The sequence below is a fragment of the Balearica regulorum genome, chromosome 11 (assembly GCF_011004875.1).
Source record: "Balearica regulorum gibbericeps isolate bBalReg1 chromosome 11, bBalReg1.pri, whole genome shotgun sequence".
NCBI lineage: Eukaryota > Metazoa > Chordata > Aves > Gruiformes > Gruidae > Balearica > Balearica regulorum.
Genome location: NC_046194.1, coordinates 19,873,228 through 19,897,996, shown reverse-complemented (window position 1 = coordinate 19,897,996; position 24,769 = coordinate 19,873,228). Strand labels below are relative to the sequence as shown.

General features: G+C 40.9%; 2 protein-coding genes across 5 annotated transcripts in view; both read right to left on the bottom strand.

Moving 5' to 3' along the window:
* Positions 1–1,248: 1,248 nt before the first annotated feature.
* On the bottom strand, positions 1,249–11,665 carry VBP1 (VHL binding protein 1). Its single transcript, XM_075763611.1, has 6 exons — positions 11,565–11,665; positions 6,993–7,117; positions 5,842–5,908; positions 5,280–5,378; positions 3,386–3,524; positions 1,249–2,455 (listed from the first exon to the last, which is right to left on the bottom strand). The coding sequence occupies exons 1-6, from the start codon at positions 11,655–11,657 to the stop codon at positions 2,385–2,387; spliced, it is 594 nt and encodes a 197-aa protein (XP_075619726.1). The 5' UTR covers positions 11,658–11,665; the 3' UTR covers positions 1,249–2,384.
* A 470-nt stretch (positions 11,666–12,135) lies between these two features.
* LOC104630190 (phosphatidylinositol-binding clathrin assembly protein) overlaps positions 12,136–24,769 on the bottom strand; it is a 32,906-nt gene continuing 20,272 nt past the window's right edge. The window contains exons 11-22 of one of the 4 annotated variants that reach the window (XM_075763598.1): positions 23,638–23,774; positions 23,236–23,339; positions 22,184–22,330; positions 21,676–21,735; positions 21,467–21,577; positions 20,492–20,608; positions 20,348–20,378; positions 19,732–19,852; positions 17,577–17,633; positions 17,140–17,247; positions 16,501–16,555; positions 12,136–13,567 (exon numbers count right to left, since the gene is read on the bottom strand). In XM_075763598.1, the coding sequence (XP_075619713.1) occupies positions 16,541–16,555; positions 17,140–17,247; positions 17,577–17,633; positions 19,732–19,852; positions 20,348–20,378; positions 20,492–20,608; positions 21,467–21,577; positions 21,676–21,735; positions 22,184–22,330; positions 23,236–23,339; positions 23,638–23,774 (1,008 nt within the window). In that variant the 3' untranslated portion in view covers positions 12,136–13,567; positions 16,501–16,540. Of the gene's footprint in view, positions 16,556–17,139; positions 17,248–17,576; positions 17,634–19,731; positions 19,853–20,347; positions 20,379–20,491; positions 20,609–21,466; positions 21,578–21,675; positions 21,736–22,183; positions 22,331–23,235; positions 23,340–23,637; positions 23,775–24,769 lie in introns of all 4 variants that reach the window. The other 3 variants (XM_075763597.1, XM_075763599.1, XM_075763600.1) reach the window with 3 other exon arrangements.

Sequence of the window (24,769 nt, the reverse complement as noted above, 5' to 3'; positions counted from 1 at the left end):
GCCATCTACTACCCGTCCTGCTCCTAAACCGCAGCCATAACTGAAAGTCAAACCTGGGCTGGCCCAGCAAGGAACAGGCACTCTGTGCAGCCGTATCTGCTCTGTTTTTCTCCGAAGGCCCACTGCTTGGTACCTTGCTGGAAAAAACGGTGCAACTACAGAAGCACTGACCCTTCTAAACCAAAACTAAACCCCCAACCCAAAAGCCCCGCTCTCTGCAGCAGTAGCCAGAACCAGCCGTAGCCCCCGCTCTGGGCGGCCTTTCCCAGCAGCAGGTAAAACCGCTCCGGCAGGCTGACCACCTGTTCTTGCTCAAAGTAGCAAAGATTCAACAGCGAAGGACAGAGCAAGGATCAGTCATAGGGAAGCTCGAGTTCTTCTCTATTTTTTCTGTTTTCTTATATATTTCCTATCAACCAACCAACCACCCAAAACAAGAGTTCTGGTGGCCACAGCCCTCTCCCATCTACACCCCCCCCTCCAAGCCAGACACCTTTTGAACCTGCTGAGCGATTCCAGCTCTGATGCTGCCCCCGACTCCCCTCCCCGCCCCCGATGCTCAGCAGCAGGTCCCTGGCAGTTGCCCACAGTATGTGTTTTGCTCGTGCAGAAACGCTTAACTCGGCATTTCATTGTGCACAACAAAAAGGCAACTGCTGCCTTTGGACCAGCCAGAGGGAGGGGTGGGGAGCACGCTTCAGCCTGTTGGGATCTCATTAATCCAAATTGTAGGGAAAATTGCAGGAGGAATCGGGACGTGTTTGCGGCTGCCCTTCCCAAAGTGCTGATGCTCTTAGCGAAGAAAGGGAGAAGCAGCCTGCGGTGGGAGCAGCATTCAACCCCGCACTCAACCTCACCTCACAGTGGGCCGCTACCTCTCAGCTACATCAGATCTAAACATTTCTCTGCAACAGCCAGAGAAGTGGAACAAACTGCATCGCCCCGCAGGAACCACGGTACGTAGTGTGACTGGTGGTCAGGGGTTGCCTGTTCCCTGCCCATCCCTGCGGCTCGTACACTTTTACAGCCACAGTGCTGTCAAATCAGTTGCCTGTACTCACAAATTCCGACGTGCTGACTCACGCTGCCCACCTCACTCAGCCAGTATTCAGCAGCTACACTGCTCACCGCTGCTGCTTCAACTGCATTTTTTCAGTCCCCTTCCCCCAATTTAGGAGAGAAAGGTTATAAAAGATCACACATCAAGTTCCTGACTCTCCCATAAAGAAAGATGCATAAAAACAGGTGTTTGCCACAACTGTTTAGTTTTACTATTTTTAATATCATGAAATAAAAGTACAAAAAATTTACAGGTATATTGTTTCTTACATGAAGATCAAACAGTTAACATTTGCATTTATTTTTGCAGCAAAACCTGTATTCTCAGTCACAGAATGTGAATATTAGCCACTGACATCACCACTGAGCATTTCATTTTTGAAAGAAACTGCAGAGGTAAAAGGCAACAATCTTGCAAGGCTTCATTAGAACCAAAAAACCATTCCAACACCAGAAGTCATGCTTCAGTGAGCCATCCTTCTCATACAGGTTTCACCACCTGGGAGGCTGAGGGTGTTAAGACATTTAACTGGACATCTTGTCTAAGGGATGGTAAATAGGGGGTTTCTCGTTTACAGGCTATCAGCGTTTTGGTGTCCTTGTTCAATGCATTTGCAAAAAATAAGCAATGTCTGCACACGTAGGAAAAAGAAGGGGGTGAGATCACCTGCAGCCTTGACAAAGCTTGTGCTGTTTACTCCATTTACCGCTCTTCTCTGAAGACAAGTCACAGGTTGTATGTAAAGTGCTGAGAGTTCAGTAACGGGCAGTTAACTAACCAGTAACTATGAAAAACTTTATCCAAAGCGGATATCCGGGAATGCTCGCAGGTTGATGCTGCCAATTAACTGACTGAAACAAAATCCGAGACTTTGCTGTATTTTTTCCTGTTTCCTAGATCATTACAGCTGCGTGTCTTCCCAGCCCAGGTTGACTTTAACTTCATCAGCTGTACACAGAGACAAAAAAGTAAACCCCTGTGCTCGTTACCGTAACCCGCTAAAACGTCAGACTCCATGTCATATGTGCCCCTCAACTTTTCAGACAAGCTTTCAGGTGGAAATTTATTTATGACAGACTGGTCTGATCAAAATACTATGTCCTTTGCTGGACTGGGTGGTGCCTTTTCAAATAATTCATTTCATGAAGCATGCATGAAACCAAATTTTGAGTTTACAAATAAATAAAATGGTGCTCACCATTAGTTTTTATATATTTTACCATTTACCGAAATGCTTAAAGTAACTCAGTCCCTTAAGAATGAACTTGGGGGTGTTTAAATAAAAAATATTTGGAAATTGAAACCACATTTAAAATTGGCAAAACTATGCTTTGTTTTTGGAAGGGTCTTGCTTGTTTCTTCTCTTTACATCCCAATTATAAACTCTAGCCATATCTGAGGGTGTGGAATTAAGGAAATAGCTCATGGATTCAGAAAAGAAAAAAAAAAAAGGGGGAAAAACAGGTTAGAGAGTTGGCCACACTTCACTTACTTGTGGCAGTCAATATAGAAACCATTTAATGAAAGAGCTGACTTGGTGCAAAGCCTTAACATACAGGAATACCGATAACTGTTAATAACTGTGGCATTCATACCATTTACTTAAAAACCTCCAAAAAGATATTACAGAAAAACACACCTTTAGTCTTACAGCTGCTCCTCCCTGATGTCAGCTAGCCTGCCTGTATCAGCTGCATTTGCCTATTTCAGGTATTCGTAGCTTCCTGCAGCACTAAGGTATCTTAACTATCAACTTGAAAAAACAAGTAGTTGTGCCTTCACTTGCTAAATCTAATGCCTCAGTTGATGGCTACCCTCATCATTAAAACAGTTTTTAAGTAGAAAGTATAAAAAAAAACCAAACCAACAAACCCACACCCCTGGAGGTGGTTCACGGTAGTGTAAAGAAATAAAAAAAGGTGAAGCAATGCCTAAGCCAGCACCAAGCTTGCAGCAGCAGGGTTTGCGTTCCTTGGAGGACATTGCAATGGCAGCAGAACGATATTCATACGCTCTAGCGACAAAGGAAGAGTCACTTTGCTTTGAAACGGCCACCGGGCCGGCAATCCACAGCACCCATCCACGCTGCCAACTCACTCCAACCACCGCAGGAGGTTTCACAGGGACCCAAGCACAAACACAAGCTTTGCTACCGCTGAGGCACCAACCTTCAGCTCAGCGCTGGAAACACAACATCCCGTTTCGCTGCTACAGAATTTTAAGGGCAGCTGGTCTAAGATCAAACCACATCAGGAGACTGGTAATTACCTGTATGTTAGCTTTGACACACACCTCTTCCCCTGCAAATAAATAAATAAAGGATACTGACTTCTGTAGTGGTGAACTGATCTCTAAGAAAATCCAGGTCTTCCTCTAGAAGATCAAGGTTTCTTGTGGCTGTTGACAAATTCTTCTCTAACAGAGCCTGAGCTTCATCAATATCATATTCAAGCATCACATTGGCCTAAAAAAAAAAAAAAAAAAAGATAAAAAGATTGATAGAAGCTTTTACTCCTGAGGTAATAAGCCATAGCAGGCTTGTTTCAGGCTGTTGCTTATAACTTATCACATTAACAAAAGGGCAAGGCAACAAGATTGAGGTTGAGCAATGCCAGAATCCACTTGAGGCCTCCACCACTTCAGTAACTGAGTAATAATCCCTCTAGTGACTTAATAAAGTTCTTCCTCTAGCTAAGCAACAAGGGATTTCTCTCCCTGTGATTACATTCAGCTTTTCAGTACCAGCATCTCATCTTCACCATATCTGAAAAGAGAGAGACCTCACATTTCCTAGCAGCACCTTTCAAGTGCCACACAACTCTAGAAATGATTTTTGCTGCATTCAAGATTAACCTTAGGATCTCTCTGTGCGGACCACCAACAAACAGCCTAATGGCATTGGTTATTAGAAGAACTACTACAGGTACTTAAGATACAACAGGTGTAAAAGTTCTATCCTGTACCAAGGTGGGTTTTAATCTACAAATCTTTATTTCAGTAAGGAGCTATCGCATGAAGAGATAAAAGAGCAGTATCGAGTGAAGATGCACCAACGAAGCTTTGGACCACTCAAGAACTGTGTGCTGAGCAGAGCCACGTACTACTACCTAGACACGATCCCAGGGAGCGTGCGCAGAGCTGCAAGAGCGAGATAAGCCATTCTTCTTTTGAAATAACCAGAAGACACAATTTCCCCAATAACAGTAATACGCACAGCCCAGCATGCTGACTGTGAGCAACAAGAAGGATAAAGGCAGAAGGCCAAGAACGCCGAAACGTAACAAATTGCTTGTGGCATTTCATTACAGCTTTTCTGTATGAACCATCAACAGGATGAACTTTCTCTGAGATTCTGTTACAAAATAAACCTGGGATGCTCCATGAAAGTCAATGTTTGTGAATTCTGAAAATAGTCTCCTGAAAGCAACAGGTATCAGAAAGATCTTCTCTTTTTATGATAGAAAAGAAATGGGAGAGGTTGGGAGTAACGGCCCAATCGGTCCGGACGCTGCACATGTCAACAACGTTTCTGTCCTACCCAAGTGGTTTTGTTTGGCAGCCAACACAGGGATTTGGGAACATCCGGGATTTACAAGTCTCGAAATAAACATTAGCAGGTTATCTCCACACAGAGGGAAGCCTCTGAATACAAAATATTCCAACCTGATAGCGCTTAAATACTTAAAAATCTGTGTTTTGAGCTCTGATCCCACCAGTCTTTAGCACAAATTCTACTCTAAGTGCTGGCAGGTACCTGCGAGTAACAGAAATCCCATCTTTCCCTAAACACATGCATGAAAAAGGGGAAGAAAGGTGCTAAATACAAGTAACGCAGAAAAGATGGGAAGCTCATTGCCAAACTAAGTTATTTTGCTGGGCACATTCCAATCCCAGGCAATGTTGGAGGGTAATTTCAACCACAAAGTGATAGAAGCGCTAAGGAAACATTCGTGAACATGCTTTTTGGAAAGAACAATCCAACAAAATTACAATTCTCTGAAGTCTCACTGTTCAGGCACCAATTAAAATCGAACACGAAACCTTCACTAACGTGTTGAAATTGTCTTGTTGGGTTTGCCCTGCTGACAGGACACAGCTCCACTGTGCACACATGAACAGAATTATGCCCATAGCCCCCAGGAGTACAGAGGAGACAGCAAGGAAAACTGTCTTTTATAGGTTATTTAAACAGTTTCAGAGAAAGTTCCATTTTACTTACCCCCAACCACAAACAAACTTTATCTGTAGGAGGAACTGAAGCTTTGCAGTAGAGATTATCTGCCAATAAAAATCTGGTTTCCATTGGATTTGTGGAATCCTTAAGACAAATGATAAAACTTAAAATTGCTATTTTCACTGGAAACTTAAGTCAAAGGCATAAAACTTACAGTAAAGAGCACACTTTTCTGCTTTTTGTCATTGATACAGTATTAACTTTGGTGGAACTCTATGTAATTTTACTTCAACATTAAAGTTAGAGCTCCAAGACTAAAGCACTTTAAAAAGATATATTTAAAAACAATACAGAAATCTCTATAAAGAATAGAGATTAAGTCAAAGCTTAGCTGCGATCTATACATCATTAAAAGTGAAGTTTGCATTACAAACATTAACTTTTTTTGAACTAGCTTTCAAAAAGTACTACATACCTTTAAAAACAATTCTGTTATTTATAAAGGCATATTAAGTGTGCTCTCCAAAACAATTCTTGCAATGTGTTCTGTTAGGGTGGAAAGGCAGTTAGCTTTTCTCATACTCATTAGATATTCAAAATAGTTTACCTTTTTCTTCTGCATGTGTTTTAAAATTTCTAATGTCTGTTTAATTTCAGGAATCTGACTTTTTAGCCTGTGAATTAACAACAGTCATAATTTATTATTTTACAGAGACACAAAGTTTCCTAAACAAGTGATCAGTTTTATTATACAATCCAACCTCCATTTTAAAAATTGAAACTCTTAGCAGCTTTCCAGGCTTACAAATGCAGATTTGAAAGATACGGCATGTAACGACATCTCTGCTACAGCTTCACCTGCCTCTTACCGCACTGAGGCTCGCTGGTTTTCTGAAGCAGAGCAATACACACAGCTTTCAAACTGCAACAAACACGTAGTAACAGTAACAGATACCTATTTGCTACACCGGCATATTTTTGCCTACTTCTGATCTCTTCAGAGGAGAGGGAAACCTCAGCAAAAATACAGATAAAAACCACTGTAGGTAAAACAAACCAAGCATGTTTCTCCTGAGGTCCCCAAACTATTCTAACAAACACTTTAGCGCTACAAGACTCGGCCGTGTGGAAACGGAAGCTCTCTCCGGAGTTCCAGGCGTCCCCCCTCTCCTTGGAGCAGCGCAGCAGAGATGCTGGGATCCCCGCTGGCTTCAGGCTGGCCCCTCTGCAACCAGCAGGCTGGGACAGCAGTGACTGCCAAAGCAGGCCGCCGGGTGGAAATCAGGAGGGATATTTGCCCATGAAAGAAGTTTAATCTAAATAAAATATTACTTGAAGCTTTGATTTTAGCTTTTAAAAATTTTCTTCTTGCCCAGCCTCAGATGATGACTGAAGCTACTGAAGAGAGACGAGATTACTAAACCAAAAGTTACAAGCTTGATACAGTAGTCACTTAACAAAACCATATTCTTATTTAGACTAGGCTGACAAAATTAAGAGACTATTACAGTACTTTTTGGCCTTAAAGACTAAGGACCAATTCAGCAGTACTGTAAATTCTTTTGCATTAATTCTCAGGAAGAAGAAAGAAAAAAAGCTGGACTTTCCTGAAAGTACTGCAAATATTAGCTCTCCTAACATCAACTTTTTACTTCTTGGGATATTTTTAAAAACTAGACTTATTTAAAAAAAAACAAAAACAAAACAACAAAAAACCTGTGCTAAACATTTCCCAATTCTGCAAAAATTATGACTTACCTCCTTTTCTTTTGAGCAAGATTAAGTTCCAAAAATTTATACTTCTGATACTGCTCATCCAACTTCTTAAGAACTACATCTGCTGTCTCATTTCCAGGCTGTTTCATAAAAGAATCTACATCTTCCTTTAGGGGAGAAAGAAACCCTCAGTGTTAGAAGAGTTTTACAGAAATCCTAGATACAGTCATGCTATCATCTTGCTGCAGATAAGTCTAGAGGGGTTTTTATAGGTAAACACACTTCTTTTTTTTCTGAAGTACAAAATCATTTGTTTCCTTTCTTAGTTATCTTTTCACTTCCCCCTCCCTGCTTTTTTTTTTTTGTTTGTTTTTTGGTAGGGAACTACAGAATAGGTGCAAGGATTATTTCATAACCATATTTACTAGTACCTCATTAATGGTGCTTTCAGTCCTGGCTGATGTCAAATGACACCTAATGGGGATGGATATCCTCACACCACGGATGAACTTTGGTTTCCTATCTGTAAAGTGGGGATAATGCTTCTCTGTGGCTGATCAGATTATGAACTATTTAGGATAAGACTGATGAAGGCAAAGAATCACAGCCCGATCAAGCACACTGCAGCAGAGAAAGAGGCAAAGGGGGGGGCAACTGTGGTATGTGCTCAGGCAGGCTTTAGGGTAGTAAATAGCTTGTCTTCAAAAGCTCCTTCTACAGTCAGCAGGAAGCCACGGAAACCTCTAGAGAACAATTCCAGCCAGTCCTACCATTGCCTGGAAAAGCAGCCAGAGAAGACAGGCCTGAGCAGGCAAGGATGCTGACCTCTGCAAGCGCCTCCTTCAGATTCCCGGGAAGCAGTTCATCTGCCTGCAGGCAACGCTCTCACCTCATGAAAGGCACGTCAGGCCAGAGATCAACCGCACGTTTCTGACCTTGACATTTACCTGTGTATAACTCAAGATGACCACACTCGTCCACTGCGGTAATTCTGCCCGTATTTGTCTATAATAGCTCTGTAAAATCTGATGGAGCCTACCACAGGCCTCTTCAGCTTCTCCTTTTTAACTAGGTGTTTCCATTCCAGTAGTTTCACATAAAAACCCCCCTGTAATACACTACTAAAGTAATATCGGACATACAGCTGGTTCCCCTCATTGTGACTCCTAAGCTCTCTTGGCTAAAGAAACTTACTATGAAATTACTGAACAGGGTAAGAAATCACCCACTTTCCTTATCATTGGGGAAATCTGCAGCAGAAATAGGAACTCTCCACAACAGACTTCAGCAGGCAGCATGATCTGGGTGGTACAACAGAACTCAAGGGACTAACTGCCTGAGGAACACCTTGAGCTATCTCACTGACACTAGAAAAAGCAGCATTCCTGCCTCCCGATGAAGCCTGTAGAGAAGCTTTAACCAAAAAACCCCTAAGGATTATATTCAGGCAAGTGTTGTAGAAGTGAAGCCTGAGGATGTTCTGAAATGAAACTCCCTCTTGTGGAAACTATTCTGCTCATGTAAATCACTCAAGACAGAAAGAAAAAGCAGGTGGGCAACAGCTCACCCAGCATACTGCCCGGCACTCCACCTCTCCCTCAGGTAACGTCGGTTTGGACAGACAGACAAGACGGGCTCAGATTTACCACCCAGGTTTTCCAACTGCAACTCCCAAGTCCTGCTGGTTGGGGCTTTGGCCCATCTTCCCCAACTGCAAGGCTGAGACACGGTCACTTCTTTGAGCTTGAACAGAACAGCTTTGCGGCAGAGCTGAGCGTCAATGCTATCCGGATCCCTGCTTCGTGACGTGTCATGCAGCATCTCAACTGCAGAATTACCTTACGGATTCTGCAAGGACCTGTCAAAACTCATCTCTATCTTTTTAAGAAGAAAGTTAATTGGCAAAACACCATTGTTGTATACCATAAAGGTAACATAGTCTTTGCAAACTTCAAGCCAAGCCACACAGACACTCTATAAAAGCCCTGAAACAGAGCAGGACTGCCCATTCCCATATAGGCTCATGTTTATCTTTTGAGTGATGACCCAAATAAAGAGCTACAGGCACTCGCTCTGCTTCTGTGGAAAGCTATCATTGCCTATGGGCATACACAGAGAACATGACAAAAGAAGGGCGTTTTCAGCTCTGCATCCCCTGTCCTCCCACTCACACGCACGCTAAGGAAGGCAGAATAAGGAAGGCATTTTATTTGGAAACATCTGGACAGCAGCTCAAAAGAAAACAGAGTTGAAAGTTCTGTTTGGAGTGTTTTTTAAACTCCAGTGAATCCTTGAGTTAGTGTTTAATGTCACGTGAAATCTGGAAAGGCACAAGAATACCCAGAGCAATGCCTAAGAAAAGACATCCACCGTAAACTGAAGAGCCTCTGCTGAATCAAGATGCACTTAAAGAAAACATCTTTGAAGACAAGATTCACAGTAAGACTGCCCATGTAGCATGTGGGGGGGAACGTCAAGCAAGTGATCAGCAGGTCTTTATCATCATGATAGTGTACACTCTTTTTGAAACAGAAACCTATTTTCTGAAGAAAAAACCTGTAATAAAACCCACCCTCAAGACACAAACATTTTCACTTTGTGTAGCAGAATACAATTTAAAACTTCTTAGCATATGCTTATTTTGAATAAAAGAAAGTCTATCTGAACACCTACATCGAAGTACCCTAAGATCATCACTGAGGATCTCTTCTGCAGAGACATCTGTATTTGATTAGAGCACCTCTCAAAACTGAGAATTAGGAAACTTCAACGGGTTTTAGACCCAGACACAAGGTTATGAACACCTGAACAGGAGCACAGAACTAAGCCACAATCCCCAGAACTCTCCCAGGTGGCCTGGTTCAGCACGTGAAATTCTTCAGACACAAGTATCAAAAGGGAACAACACGGAACCGAACAGGAACCGCATTGACAGCTACCAGCACGAAAATGAGTGTTTGCTGAGGCTGGTTATCTCCTGTTCCCTGCCAGGGTGGCCACCCCCACTGTAGAGTCAGCACAGACCACAAGTTCTTCTCTGTCGCGATGACTGAGGTCTCTAGGGCAGCTGAAGTCATGGCCCTTTCCTTTCGCTTGCGTCCGCCTTAGTCTCCCATAAGGGGGCGGAAGGAAGTTAGCTGCAGGCAGCAATGGTTTCACACCCCAGAAAGATTTGCCAGACCCCAATAATTGTTAAAGAACCTTAAAGGAACAGTAGGATCTGGATGCACTGGAAACAAGCATACTGCACCCCTTTGTTCAGGACCTACGCCCTAGCAAGGCACATAGGTAATACAAGCGCTACACCTAGAAACACCAAAACACAAGTCAAATCCATTTATTTCTGTAAGAGCGGTCACACCTGGTCAGTCCGAACAACTCTGGTAAAGATATCAAGACAGATCTGAGAAATACAGATTTTCAAAGTCCAAGAAAATCTCAGTAATAAAGCAGCACAATAAACAAAGACATCCAGCGTTTCAAGATGACACCAAGGCCACCAGGTACAGCCAGTCTGATCAATACTTATTGATCAAATGAAATAAAGTAGCAATCAAGACAGCGCACCAAGAGCTAGCTTATAGCAGAAAGCGAACAACAGATGATTTTGACTTTATGCCACTCCGTAAGTCGATGAATTCTTCTTTTCAACCAGCCAAAAGAATTATTAAATGCTTGCTAAATCACTTTCTAAAAGTCAGATAAACAAGTCTGGCCTGTTTTCAAAAAGACACACATTTCTTGGTTTTTGAGAACTCAGGAAACCTAGCCGGACACCGCAGTCGCTTCTGAAGAGTGATTCTGCTCAAAAGCCAAGAACTAGATTATGAGAGGAAGATGCAGGGAGAGGTGCTAGGAGTGCGGTATGACATTAACTGACACGAAAGAGAAGCAATAACACCGTGCTCCGTGCAGGAGGAACCACTCTAAGGAACCGTGGCTTAGTATGTACGACAGGGGGGTTCACTCATAACATGGTCTCCGTTGGCATATGAGTTGGCCAGTGAAATAACACGATAATGCTTAAAACGGGGACCTGAGCTTGCTGTGAAGTGTATTAATAACGCCAAGGCAGAAGCCAAACAAAGCAAATCACTCCGTGAAAACCCTCAGGGCTAAGGCACCCCCCGCCCCCCCCCCCCCGGGGCACAGGACCCTGCCCGCTTTGGAGGGAAGAGAAGCGCTCCGGTACGGGGCTGTCTCAGGCCGAGACCGCAGGACGGCCGCCGGCAGGGCAGGGCAGGGCAGGGCAGGGCCGGGCCGGGCCGGGCAGGGCCGGGCCCGCCGGACAAACCCGCGGCGCTGGGCGCGGGCGGCCCCGGGGAGGGGACGGGACGGGACGGGAGGGCACCGCAGCTCCCCCACCTCAGCGGGGCCGGGCCGGCAGGTCCCGCTCAGCCCCCCAGCCCAGCGGGGCGGGCCGTGAGGGGCAGCCCCGCCGCCTTCCCCGCCGCCCGCGCTCCCTCAGGCACCGCCCGCCCGCCAGGCCGCGGCCCCGCCGCAGGTGCCGCCTCACAGGGGACGGGCCCGGCTGCCGGAGCGCAGCCCCCTCCCTTCCCCCCCCAAGCCCCCGCCGGGGCGCGGGGCGGCCCAGCCGGCGGAGCCGCCGCTCACCACGAAGACCGCCTCGGGGATGCCGAGGGGGCCGCGCTTCTCGCCCGCTGCCGCCTCGCCGCACCCCGTCTCGCTGCTGGTGGCCGCCGCCATCTTGAGGAACGACGGTGCGTGCGCGGCCTTCGCCGGGACGCCGCAGATGTGCGTCATCACGTTAGCGCCGAGAGCGACCCATCCATTGGCTGTCATGCTTAGAGTGACACGATGACGGAGGGGAGCGGGGTAGGCGGGGCGGTGGCCGCCCTAAAGCGTCGCCCATTGGCGGACTGGGGCAGGGGGCGGGGCCCCACAATTCAACGTTATTCCCACGCGGGTGCGGCGAGAGCCCTGAGAGGAGAGCGTGAGGTGAGGTCACCGCTGTGTGACACTTCCCCTCGCTGCCCCCCACCGAGCCCGGGGACCCTGCTCCCCGGAGGAAAAGGTTCATTCGAGTGAGGCGTCAGCCCACACGGACCAGAAAGGCAGAAGAGCAATAAACTACTGCAGCGCCCCAACGCAGCTGCTGCTCTCAGTGTCACAGGAAGCCTTCAGCCTGAGCACGCAATGAAGAGTGATGACGTACACGCACACCTTGCATGTGCCAAAGTTTATTTTTTTCCAAAACTTGTTTCATCAAATAATTGGATATGAGCAGTTTTTAAAAAACAAACAGTTTGTGTATTAACAAATTGTGAAGTTCCACAATTAAAATATCAACACAGCCAGTCTTGTGCTTAGGCTTCTTTTTAAAAAATTATTAATTCATAGAACATAAACCCTCAAAATTTTTTTCCAGTTTGTGGCTAGTATATTCTCCACACATTCTGTGTTCTTATAAAATGAAGGAACTTATGTAAAGGAACAGCTGTACAAGAATACATCTGGAAAAAAAAAAAGCCTGAACAACCTAAATTATAGTAGCTCCTTTTAAATAAATATCCAATAAAAGGCACAAACCTGTTATGGGGAAAAACATAACATACAAAACAAGACCTATTAAATAAATAATGCAAAGTGTGGGGTTGGGGTGAGGGAAATCTGTTCCAGCACCTATTGTGTCATTGCTCCAAGATGAAATTCCAGCCAAACATTTGGTAAGAGGATTAAACGTAATCACAAGAATACACATTTGAGATGTAACATCAAAAGATTTGATGTTACAATTCCTGCGGTAACTGCACCAGTTACTACAATCTCTTTAAATAAATGATCATGAAAATCTGCGTAAAGTAGCAATGTATATATCAATGACAAGTCAAATACATCTTCAGAGTAATAGCGACACATTTTCTCTATTCCTAGCTATCAGCAATGTATAAACGATAACATGTACAGTTTCCATTGCTCAAAAATATAATCTTTTACATGGAAATAAATGACTGATACACAGTGCCTTTAAATGTTGTCCTTACAATACAAACTACCCAAAACAAAGTTTTCCTTTTTATGTACAAATTAAGCACCGATCCACAGTGCGTACTATTCTACTTGTAACCCCGCCCTCCCTCCACACATCAAAAAACCCAGATGGGGATACACCCTGTATTCTATCTTGTAGTCAGGAGGTTTTTTGTTGGTGGTTTTTAGGTGTGTGGGTTTTTTTAAACTAAAGTCCATTTGTTATTTTTACCTACAAGTATTCCACCACTATGCACACAGAACTGAGAATCCTCTAGTACATGTGTCCAAAATTAAAAAAAAAAAAATCAATTCAGTAACTTCTTGGAGACAAAGTCAAACTATATCTTGAGAACATTAGAAACCCCCAGTTATTTAAAAAGAGGTACGCTTTCAAGTCCAACAGGCCTACCACAACCAACCCTTCCAAATTCCCCCAGAAGTTCTCTTATGGTACGTCCATGACGGACAGCCTCCCTGTAGCAGCACAGTCCCGACAGTTAGGCTTGAATGACCCACTGAAGTACAACAATGCATAGCACACAGCATACTTCGAGTCTTCCTCCTTGGTCAGACAAACATGGAGTGACATCTTATCTGCTTTCTGAAGCATTCAGAACAGGATTCTGATCAAACGCGTTGGAAGGAAACAAAAGGGAAAGTCACATTTATATACATCTCTCTTCAGTGTTTTACTCGTCACAACTACTATTCGCAGCCCTCGCGGGCTGTTAGTTACCCTCAAGAACAACCTTTGTCTTCAAAGTGGGGTTTTTTGGAGAACAAGTTCTGAGCCATAAAAGCCTTGACAGCATCCTGAGTCCTTGGGTTTTACTTCTAATGTATAAACCATGTTATTTAAACACAATACTCCGCCATTTTATGCGTTCCAATATGCGCATAAGGGAGAGGCTGGCAAAAAGCAGTCCTGTGCGCTGTTGTGCAGAGAAGTGTGTAAAGCAATCTTTTCTTCGTAAGGATAAATCTGAAAGTCGTGTTTTAATGTATCAAACATTCCAAATGAGACTAAAAAGAAGGTAGCTTATAAAGTTTTTAGAGTGTACTTTGTGGCTGTTTCTCCTTTTTTAATACTAAATAGACTGGTATCAGACAGCTTTGCTACAAGAAAGCATACCAAAGAATCATTAAAAAAAATCCAGAGCAAATCAGAAGTAGTGCAAACTATACCTAGTACTAGATCAATTTCTGAGTGAAGTACATTCCAGATAATCAGAATGCTCTGCAATGAAGTTATAACAAATATATACTGCTTGCCAGGCATTTATTTGCATATTTTATTAAAATAACTGATTGTTACTTATACAACTCAGTATGAGAAAGAGACCTAACAGCTTACAGTGCTAGAAACTGCCTGCTTGTAGCGCTCTTAGCTCGGTCATTAATGCCCAGCCATTTGTGTACTGGTCTAATTTGAACTGAAGACTTTTCAATGCTGAATAAAAATATCAATGGAATTCACCATTTCTTAAATAAACAGTCCCCTCAACACAATGACGCATTCTAAATGGCATCTATTCCCTCGTCACGTGAAGGGTAACTATAGGCACTGAAGAACTCATTGGCTTAAAATTGTACAATTGTTCAACCCAATAAAAGTGGATTAAAGCTTGAAGCCCTTTGTAATTCAAACTTGAACATTAAATTGCTATATACCAGTCCAAATTCTTTTAAAATCAGTACATATTGAGAAACCTCGAGTTTTACATTTCTGCAAGGTTGCATTTCCCAGGAAGTTAGTGGTTAGAGAGTCCAAGGGTCAGGGAGCGGGGTTTTTTTATTTTCCTGCTTTTGTGTTGTTTCACTTGGCAAATATATTCCCATAGAGTTAAGAAATACTATTTTTGCACTCTTTGGACAGAATTAAACATTTCGAAAAAGAGAAGGCTTGTTCTAACTATGAGGAAAGTGCTGTATTTTAGAAGTTCTCTACAGGACAGTTTGACAAGATTCTCAGGCCTATTGGGATTTATAGTGAGAGTCAGAGGCATTTCTGCAATTATAGACTCCCCAAAAGATAACAGACATGCTACTATGGAGGTCTATTTATCCTAACAGTAGAAAACTATTCATTTTTTGAAAACCCAGCTTTAATATTAATCATTAGCAGTCATTTTACAGGAGAGATTTCCATTGTATTCTGCCACAAAACTTCTGAAAGAAAGGTTGCTCCCAATTCCATTTACTTGTTATTAACAACTTTTTTTTTAATAATGCTATCAATTTTTATCAGTCATTGAAAAATACAAGATAAGGCATTTTCATAGCCAATTTCAGTTTTGGAGAAAGATTAAGTACAAAAGACGTGCCAGAAGTCTGTACGCATCTGACCTATCATGATTAGCATACTTCATAAATTAATTGATTTAAAAGATTCTCCTCTTAAAAAGAGTTTAAACACAGCATTTTTACCTTGAAATTACTACAGAAGAAAAAGATTACTGCAGCATTAAAGAAAAGATTATCTAAAAATTTGCACATATTTACACATTTAAAAATAATTACTTTTATATGGTTTACAACTAGGTTCTTATTTCAGAAAAGCAGCACAAGCTATTCTCTACAGCTGGATAATTTCAATATAGTTGCCAGTTCACAAGTGTCAGCACTATTGCAAGGTTTGCTTCTTTTGACCTAATGGACTTTTTAAAAAAACAAAACTGGCTCTCTTGCCTCGTCTGCAGTTAGCAACAAGATTTTAAATTGCTCCCATTTGCTGCTATCGGGGATACCTACATTCACTGGCTCCCAAAGCTACTCCGCCTTGAGCTATGAAAAACGCTATCTGCAGAGAAGATACTCGATGGAAGCGCAGCTGCTCTCACCTGTTGGAGACTGCACATGCTCCTCTGTAACACACTTGTTTCCCCTACTCCATCACAGACTTTCAGAGCCTGGCTCTTTCAACTTGCCACATAACACTGACATACCAATGGAGCAATTTATTATTTTTACTATATATATATATATATATAATGTAATATGTATATATCTTGTTGATTCACAGCATTTCAAACTCACATTATAAAGTTTGCAAATTACTATAAGCTATTCTAATGTGAAAAAGCTGTCTGATTTCACACAATATTGGCCTTATGATAATGCAAGCATTGCTCTATCAGAGTATTTATTAGAGCACATAAAAATTTTATTGCTCAACTTCATTTGTGTTGTGTCTTGGTTACAACAGCCACAGAATTTATGGAGAAAATAAATAGCTCTGAAATCTTCAGTTAACTTCCTAAGGTAATCCATTGATGAATAAGGTTGTAGAGCCATCATGTAATCCCTCTTCTCAGCTTTCAAGATGATAATCCAGCTGGCACCTTCCAAGTCAACCACAATAAAATAGAGTTTTCTGCTGAGCAGTTTAAAAATCAGTGATCAAACATGACTTCACACTGCAGTGACTGTTATAAACAAGAATCTCTAAAGCACTGCGATTCAAAATAATATCATATTATACAGGGAAGAAATGGTTGCCCTGTTCAGGAATACATCATGGAAAGATTGAAATTCAGTCTTTTTTTTTTTTTTTTACCAGTATTTGGTTGCTCTCACATCTTGCTGCTTTGGCGGCTCTACATAAACTGTATCTGTGAAGTAGAGATTACATATTAATGCACTTATTAATACATGGTTTCTCAGCGTTTTAAAATTAGGAATCTATTCGACTGCCTCATTACTTGCAAGTTAGGACTACAGGTTTTGGCACTTTAAAAATCCCCAAAGAACATTAAGACCAACATATTTGGATGACAGGAGTACACAGTTTCTCCAGCTCCAATGATCTCTTGCCTGTGCCTTTTCTACTTCCCCACCACCTGATCCTCCAGAAAGCTTTCACCACTGCTCTAGTCAGCCTGACTAAACCAAGTAGCCAGCTAATGTCATAGGACGTCTAAAGTCTACATATCTTCACCACTCCCATTTTCTTAATATTGGCACAGGAAGGAGTTAGCCACTAATCTGTAATTTTTTACCTTCTTCCTTGCCTCCTACGTTTACACTGTCTCACCATCTGAATTTGCTTCCTCGCCAGCCAAAGCTGTTGCCCTTGACTGAGGAACCCTTCGCCTTCAAATTCAGAAACACAGAAGTAGCCCTTCATGAAACATTTGGTTGATTTTACCAAGACTAAAGTTTCAATGTGATCTCAAGATGAAAGATAACAGTTCACCTGAGTTTCAGAAACAGGTGCAAAAGGATTTGTCGGCCTTAGACCAGGCTGCGTATACATCATTGACTGGGGTGCCATCAAAGGAGCAGCTCCAATCTGAGGAGGTACCTGTTATTAAAACAAAAACCCCACAAAACAGGTATGTAAGATTCAAACTTATTCTAGAAGATACATCTTTTCACATTGTAAGTATAGTAGAAAATAAGCATGTAGACATACACGTAGTAAAGTCAGAACTTTTAAAAAACTTGCTGTATAAAACTTAGAGTAATCTTTTCCAATGCACAGTGTGAAAGAGCTATCGGACTTCACACACAAATGACCTTACGAAACAATATATATAAGTTGCAGGATTATTTGAGCATAACAACGCCCGCCATGAAACTCACTGGAGGAAATTGGGTTTTTCAGGAACACAAGGCAATCACATTTCTTACCATTCCAAATACAGGCACTTGAGGTGTGGTCACTGGGTACGTGATAGGAGCAGGTACCTTCAAGAAAATTTTAATATGTTTTAGATAAGCTCATGCATACTAGCAATATATAAAAAAAACTGTGAAAAATACATATTTTTCATCACTTAAAATAACCAATGTATTTACAAGAAATTGACTTACATATCCAGGATAGTGTACTCCATTCTGGCACAGCAAAAGGAGTAAGGACAGAAAATTATTTAAGAGGTATTTGAACTGGCAATTCTAACCAAGGGATGGATTCAAGCCCAGTACCATAACTGTCTGAACTATGCTCTACTCATTAAAACAATTAAAGCAGGAGGAAAACGGTGCAAGGACAGTAACTATCCTTGTTCACTTGAATAGGCTCCCTGCCTAGAAACCTATCACTAGGAAGACTTAGAGCAAAACCAGAAATATTACTAAATCTAGTCAGATTTGAGTATATTGCTTGCACAAACATTTGTGTGAGAAGCTTTCAGAGGGTATGGCATGCAATATTCCTTCTTCCTTCCATTATGTGTGAGAAGGGCATAGAAAAAAACAAACAAGGAAGCCAGTGACCATTCAGCTTAAGAAACAAATAGCAAGAGATGTTTAATCAGGTAAATGTTGCTCACATACTCATTTCTGATGTCTGCAACATATCACAATATGAAAAAATAAAAAAGAGCAGCATCTTAAGCTGGTAATACCTTACATCGGGTTATGTTCACAGGCACAGTGATGCATGCACTTCATATTGCCATGCATTGTTAAGTACTGCTAATTATATTAAAAATCTAATGTTAGTTAAAACACTTCCCTATGAAAGGGTATGCAGACTATACATGAATTGGAGGGTTAGTACTCTGAATGCCACAGACGAAGCCAGGACAGTTAGACCTTTCCAATACTGGGGCACTGATTTTAAAGATGCTCATAGCCGAGCTAGTTCTTTGCATCATTAATTGTCAGAATTCCAAGCAAATGAGTGAGCAGACACCAGGCATAATGCACTCAAATGCTTAGACCAGAAAGTATTAAACATGAAGACATGAAATAAAACCCACACAAAACCCAAATCCACAGTGATCAGTGTGTGCTAAGGTGCCCTCTATCTTTCAAAAATAAGAATGCATCAGCACTCTAACAACCCATTCTAGAGCACCAGAGGGGATAAAAAGATTTTTATGGTCTTAGAAGTCTCACATAAAGTGCTATACAACTGAGACATCCTCTCATCTGAATTTTTGAGTTTAATTTTTGAGTCCAACAGTGGATTTAATATTCTATTCAACTTTGATAATTTTGAATGAGAACACTTACGCAAGATGAGGAAAATGAGCATTACAGGCAAAGCTATTCTTATTGGAAAATAAAGCCAGACAGCAGTCCAAAATTCATAGCAAATGTGGCAACTACTTTAGTTGTACATATAACCAAGAGGAATATTCTGTTTCCCTCTAAGGCAGCTATATTTCACAAGTGATTTGTATAATATATATGAATAGAAAACACTTGAAAAAGTTGCCTACAAATATCCCTCCAAGACATGAAAATTCTTCAATAACTAAAACTTCTACTTCGTATTTTGTGCTGTGTTAAAAATATGAAGTTGCTGTTGAGCATTATCAAAAGTCCAAAGCACTGGTTGACCTGATAATTAAGGTGCCTTCCAGGGGTTGCAGCAGTGTTTCATGTGATAAAACCGGAAAAGGAGCGAAAACTGGAAGGAACAGCAATTTTGTCCTTGAAACACATTCTTAGGATTCTTTAAGGGGCGGGGGGTGAGAGAGAGAGGAGAGAGAAAGAAAGGAGCAGGGGGGGCTGTGTGGGAGCATCTCAAACATGCACATCAGAAATTTTCTGGTTTGGGGTCATTTGTTTCAATTAAAAATAACTTTATGAACTGAGATATATCTCAAGTGAAAGGTTCATTATTTATGTTTTTAATGGACAAGTTTTACAGTGAGAGGAAATAAAGCATACTAAAGTCTCTGCCTCATTCTGTTTGAGAAACATTCCTACAACCACTCTCCCCTGCCCCCAGTCTTGTCCCAAACAGCCTTTGCTATTCTTTTTGACTTAATTCAAGCAGGGAAGTAGCATTTGCTAGAATGAAGCATGAATTCAATAGTACAAAAATTACCATATGTGGAATAGCGGGTAAGGGAGTAGGGTTCCATGTGGTCGATGTGCTTGTTTTTGCTTGCCAGTTTGTTCCACCAGTAAGTTTTTTCTCTGTAGGCTGGGTCCACTGCATATCTGACCTAAAAGGAAACTGTGCTATTAGTTTTCACAGAGGGTCAACAGCTAGAGTAACAACATCATGATGGAAAACCAAAACATGCCTTAATACATGCATACAGCTGAAATCTATGGGTGGAAGAAACACTCAGGATTTCAGTAACTACTTATGTATTTCTGTTCAAGTAAGTATGAAGTCTGGGGGTTCTGTTTTGTGTTAACACTGTACAGCATAATGATTAACTGGAGTTTTATGTAACTGCAAGAACTTTTATGGTGCTTCATAAAAATTGTTAAATAAAAATACAGAAATTGCAAAACTAACTAAAAATGAATTACTTCCAATGTTAACACTGACCGTGTTATGGTGACTGATCACAAACTCACGGTTTCAGTGCTGCTCTTGGTACCAGACCACTTTCAAGAGTTGAAAGTCATGCCATGTTAGTGCTGATAAACTGTGCCAGAGAGTAACAAACAGTCATGTGAGAATATTACAAGTACATATATGCACTTACTTTTTGGATGGAGTTCCTCCAAAGCCAAGATCTGGAGGGGGGGGAGAAACAGACAAATCCCTAAGTATTTTTCAATTTTGAGGGGAAAAAAAAAGCTTGTTTTATTTTCAGTGGGAAAGTTAAATTTAAAAGCTTCACACTTACTTCCCACTAGATTAGCAAGTGAAGAATCAAGGTCATTTGCCAAAATTTTTCCGCTCTGCTGGTTGGCTAAAGTGGCTCTTTGACTTTGTGGTGGTACTGTGGGTTGCAATACATCATCTAGAAAGTTAAAAGCTAAAGAAAAAAACAAACATAAAAGCAACTGTTAACAAAACAGTTACATTGCATTTAATAAAAGACATTCATAAGCCAGGCAGGTATATTCTTTATGGAACACTAAGCTTATATGTGGAGGTTAAACATATACATTGGAAGTGTTTAAGGCTTAAGATGGCAGCACAGTTTAACCTCCTATTTTTTTATGGAATACTATATTGTAGCTACTAATCTAGTAGTAACTGACACTATTTTTAAATTAAGAGAATCTCCCCTAAAACTGAAGAAGAAAGAAGGTTCTTAAAGACAGTTTCAAAGTGTTTTTATAACACAATATAGCAATAATTTCATCATACTGCTAGTATCCTGCATGTACCCAAGAGTTCCTTTGCTATATGTTCATAAGGACTTTGAATATAGAGCAAAATAGCACCAACCAAGAGAAAGATCGTAACTCGGCTATTCTTCAAGCAACACATACAGTTGTTTTGCATTTCTCTAAGTACACCACCTCTCAATGAAGTTAGGGGGAGCTCATTATCATGTATCAAGAGAAAACATCAAAGTCATAAGCAGTGAAAACAGATTAAACATGAGCTTACCCGTTAAGAGATATCCAGTGGGCCACGCGCAAAGTTCATTCCCCAGAAAGAGAGGAAACCGTTATTACACAATATATGAGATTAGTCAAAGCTAATTTTAAAGTAAATAACTACAATTGAACTGGCTGTTATCTTATCAGCCCTATAATCAGCTTGCAAGTGTATTAAGCTATAAATTTTGAACGACAATAGCAATTACGCTAAATTGTTAAGTAACCGTTGCCTGTAGGGTGTAAATTACTCATAAACTAGTTTTTACCACTTGTAGTCCTGTACTCTGGTGCTGTAGATTTTCCTCCAAAAACAGCATCGAAGTCCACATTAATTGTTGAAGATGTGGTACTTGGAGGAGCTGAATGAAGAGGAAAACCTATGAAAAAAAAAAGTTTAATCAAATACACCCATGGAGCAATGCCACTCATTACAGTGAAACCAGAAAGTTAAAAAAAAAAAGAAAAATCAAATTACCATCAACAGTCAGAGGATGATACACAGAAGCATATGTAGGTTTATGACCACTAAAGTCATCTTCATAAAAAGAGAAGAAAATAAGATCAGTTTAAAAGAGGTAAGGAGGAGGGGACCCAAAAAATTAAGTCTGCAGTTTAAAATCAGGAATTTTTTGTACTTAGAAAGGATATTTTTATTTAACAAGTTTGAAAAGCTCAAGTAACTCCTGCATTCTCTAAAAGAGAAAGGAGGTTGCAGATTGAAAGAAATCAGCAAAAATTCCAACAACATTGTGAGTCTTAGGATGCCTAGGTTGGGCTAGCTGAATAATGAGTTATTTCAACTGTAGAAATAAAACTTTAAGGAAACATAATTTACTACATCTGGAATTAATGCACCATTTCGATTTGTTAATAAAAAGTGAAGATTGGTCCAAACCACAAAAAGATTACATGGCCCAGTTTATTAGCATGATTAGCTCCAGTTGCAAAGAAATTACATGGGGTTTGTTTGTTTGGGTTTTTACCACTAAACAGTTCCACCGTTTGTTTGGAGGAAAAAGTAGAATTGATGAAAGGGGTGGTAGATTTTACAGCTTCTTCAACTGGCTTCATGTCAAAGATGTCCAGATGAGGTGGAGAACCAACACAACCATTTGAGGACGAGAAAGGACCTTTCAGATGCAGAAGTGAAGGAAAGAATAGAGTACAAATAATGGAAAAGAAAAACAGACTGAAATGATTGACTATGAGAATCTCTAGACAAAGTCAAACTGTAAATATTCCACCTAGTGATCAGTCCATTAAAGATACAAATTCTTAGTTTCAGATAAAAATCCTAGCAGCTCTCTATTTAGGGAAAATAATTCTAGTATTGCCATTGGTGGGGGCGGGGGGGAAGGGGAGAATGACAGAACATTTACCAATCAAAAAAGTTAGATACTACATTTTGGCCTTCAAGAATCTACCTTTCAAACAGCACATAAGGGTATCAATTTCATCTATTAAAACACCAACACTTACACTGGTGTTAACACTGCCTTATTTCAGCATTTAAGACATTTCTTTAATATCTATTCTGATTATTCTTTGGAGGGATGAGTGAGGACAGAGAGAATGCTGTGCCTGAGAAACTGGGAACGACAGCTTTGTTTTAAGAACTTTGAAGTCACCAACACCTTTTAAATGAAAAGTATATTAAATATCACTTAATGGAATGGAAATACTAGTCCAGCATCTTTTCAGTACTATCTGCTTAGTTTATATTTCCCAGCATTTTATAACTTTGATTTTTAGTTACATTTCTTCTACCTGTGCCCTTTATTGAATAGCTCCTTCATTTATCTACTACACATTGATACTACTGCCAAGTTTAAAAAAAAAAAAAAAGTAGTAACTTTTCTGTAACAGTTTGCCAGAGTTTTCAGATGACTTCGTATTCTATCAAGGATAGAAATGTTTGGATGCAAAGTAGCTAAGGTTTAAGATGTAGATTCAATTAAGTCTAAATCTGTATTTTATTCTGGTATTCCAAGAATTCACTGGTCATTTAGACAATCAAACCATCGTATCAGCTCACCTCCCCAAGCACTGCTTGCTGATGTTGATATAGCTGGAGTACTCTGCACAGTTGGAACAAATGCAGGCTGAAGATCAAAAAGATCACTAGAAAGGTTGGGCATGCTGAATAAGAAAAGAGAGAGAGAAATACGAAGACATGTAATAGGCATGGTATTCTTGTGTCATACGAGCACTCATACCAATCTCACTGTTTGTACAAAACAAAACTAGTAATTAAGCACTGCTTACTGACTGATACTAAAACTCCTGTGAATACACCAGGAAAACATCAGCAAAAAGCATCAACTTTATTCTTGGAAAGTACTGAGAAGTAACTAGGATCAGTGCTTTGCAGTTGATTGTGGAGCTACAAGCCAATGCAGTAATTTCTGCTTGCTTCAGAAAGCAAAGTATTTCTCACCTATTTGTTGTGGGTGCTGGTACTGCAAAAAGATCAACAGCTACAGTGGTATTCACACTTTTTCCTGATAAGGTGCTTGGGGATGCTGATGTGGAAGTGGAATTTGACACTACAGAAATTTCTCGTAATCGCTGCTCCTGAAAGATGAGATATACAGTTTGCATTTTAGTTCTATTAGTTTATTAACCCTTCAGTCCTGAAGAGCTTTTCCAAGAAGAAATTTTAATTATGGTCTTAATAAATAAAAGAGTTATTCGTCTGTAAAGTCTTGAAAACAGAAAGATGATTGCAGTTAGAGATAAGAGTACAGGTCAGTGGACCTTTGTTCAGGAAGACGCATCTCCCTCTACCGTTAGGATCTCTTCACAGCTCAATTTAGACGTTCAGAAGTCAGACTGACAATGTGCATCCTAGTAATATCCATGTGGTGTTTATCTTAAACTAGCAAAATAAAAATCTAGTTTACATTGTCAATTTTAGGTTTACATCCCTCATTACTTCTAGATCTGTCCTCTCCATTCATACAGCACAGGTCAAAACACAGGCGTATGTTTCATACTGCTCACATTCCTCAAGTAAAATGTTGAGTGAGCTTGCTAGCTTCCCAGCCCCCTAAATAAAAATTTCTGTCAACCTATTTAAATACTCAGTTACAGCAGCTACAAGTCCTATTACAATAGAAATGGGACGGTGAAGAGAGGAGACATCTGATGCAACTCCTGAAAATAAACAAAACAACCCCACCACAACACTTTGAGATTCAAGTGAAGCTGTTCAGCAGCAGGCAAAGCACACTGAAACTGTAGTCTAATAGCAAAAAAAACTTGCTTCACACTGATTTGAAAAATATGCCTTACACCAAGTGTAAGGAAAGTGGAGAATCTCCACTAGACCTCTCTAACTCCAGAGATGAAACTCAACTCTGCATTACCAAAGTTTACTTTCACACTCCAAATAGTTTTAAGGCTCTCATAAGGTGGCCTCCAGGTGACAGGAGCAGAGTTGCTTCATCGTTTAGGTGTGTCTAGAGATGTTAAAGCAACACAAGAAAAATTCCCAACTGTCCCAGGCACATGCAAGTGGGGCACGACATATCTAGCTTTCAGCAAGAGAACCATCTTGCCTTGTTTGA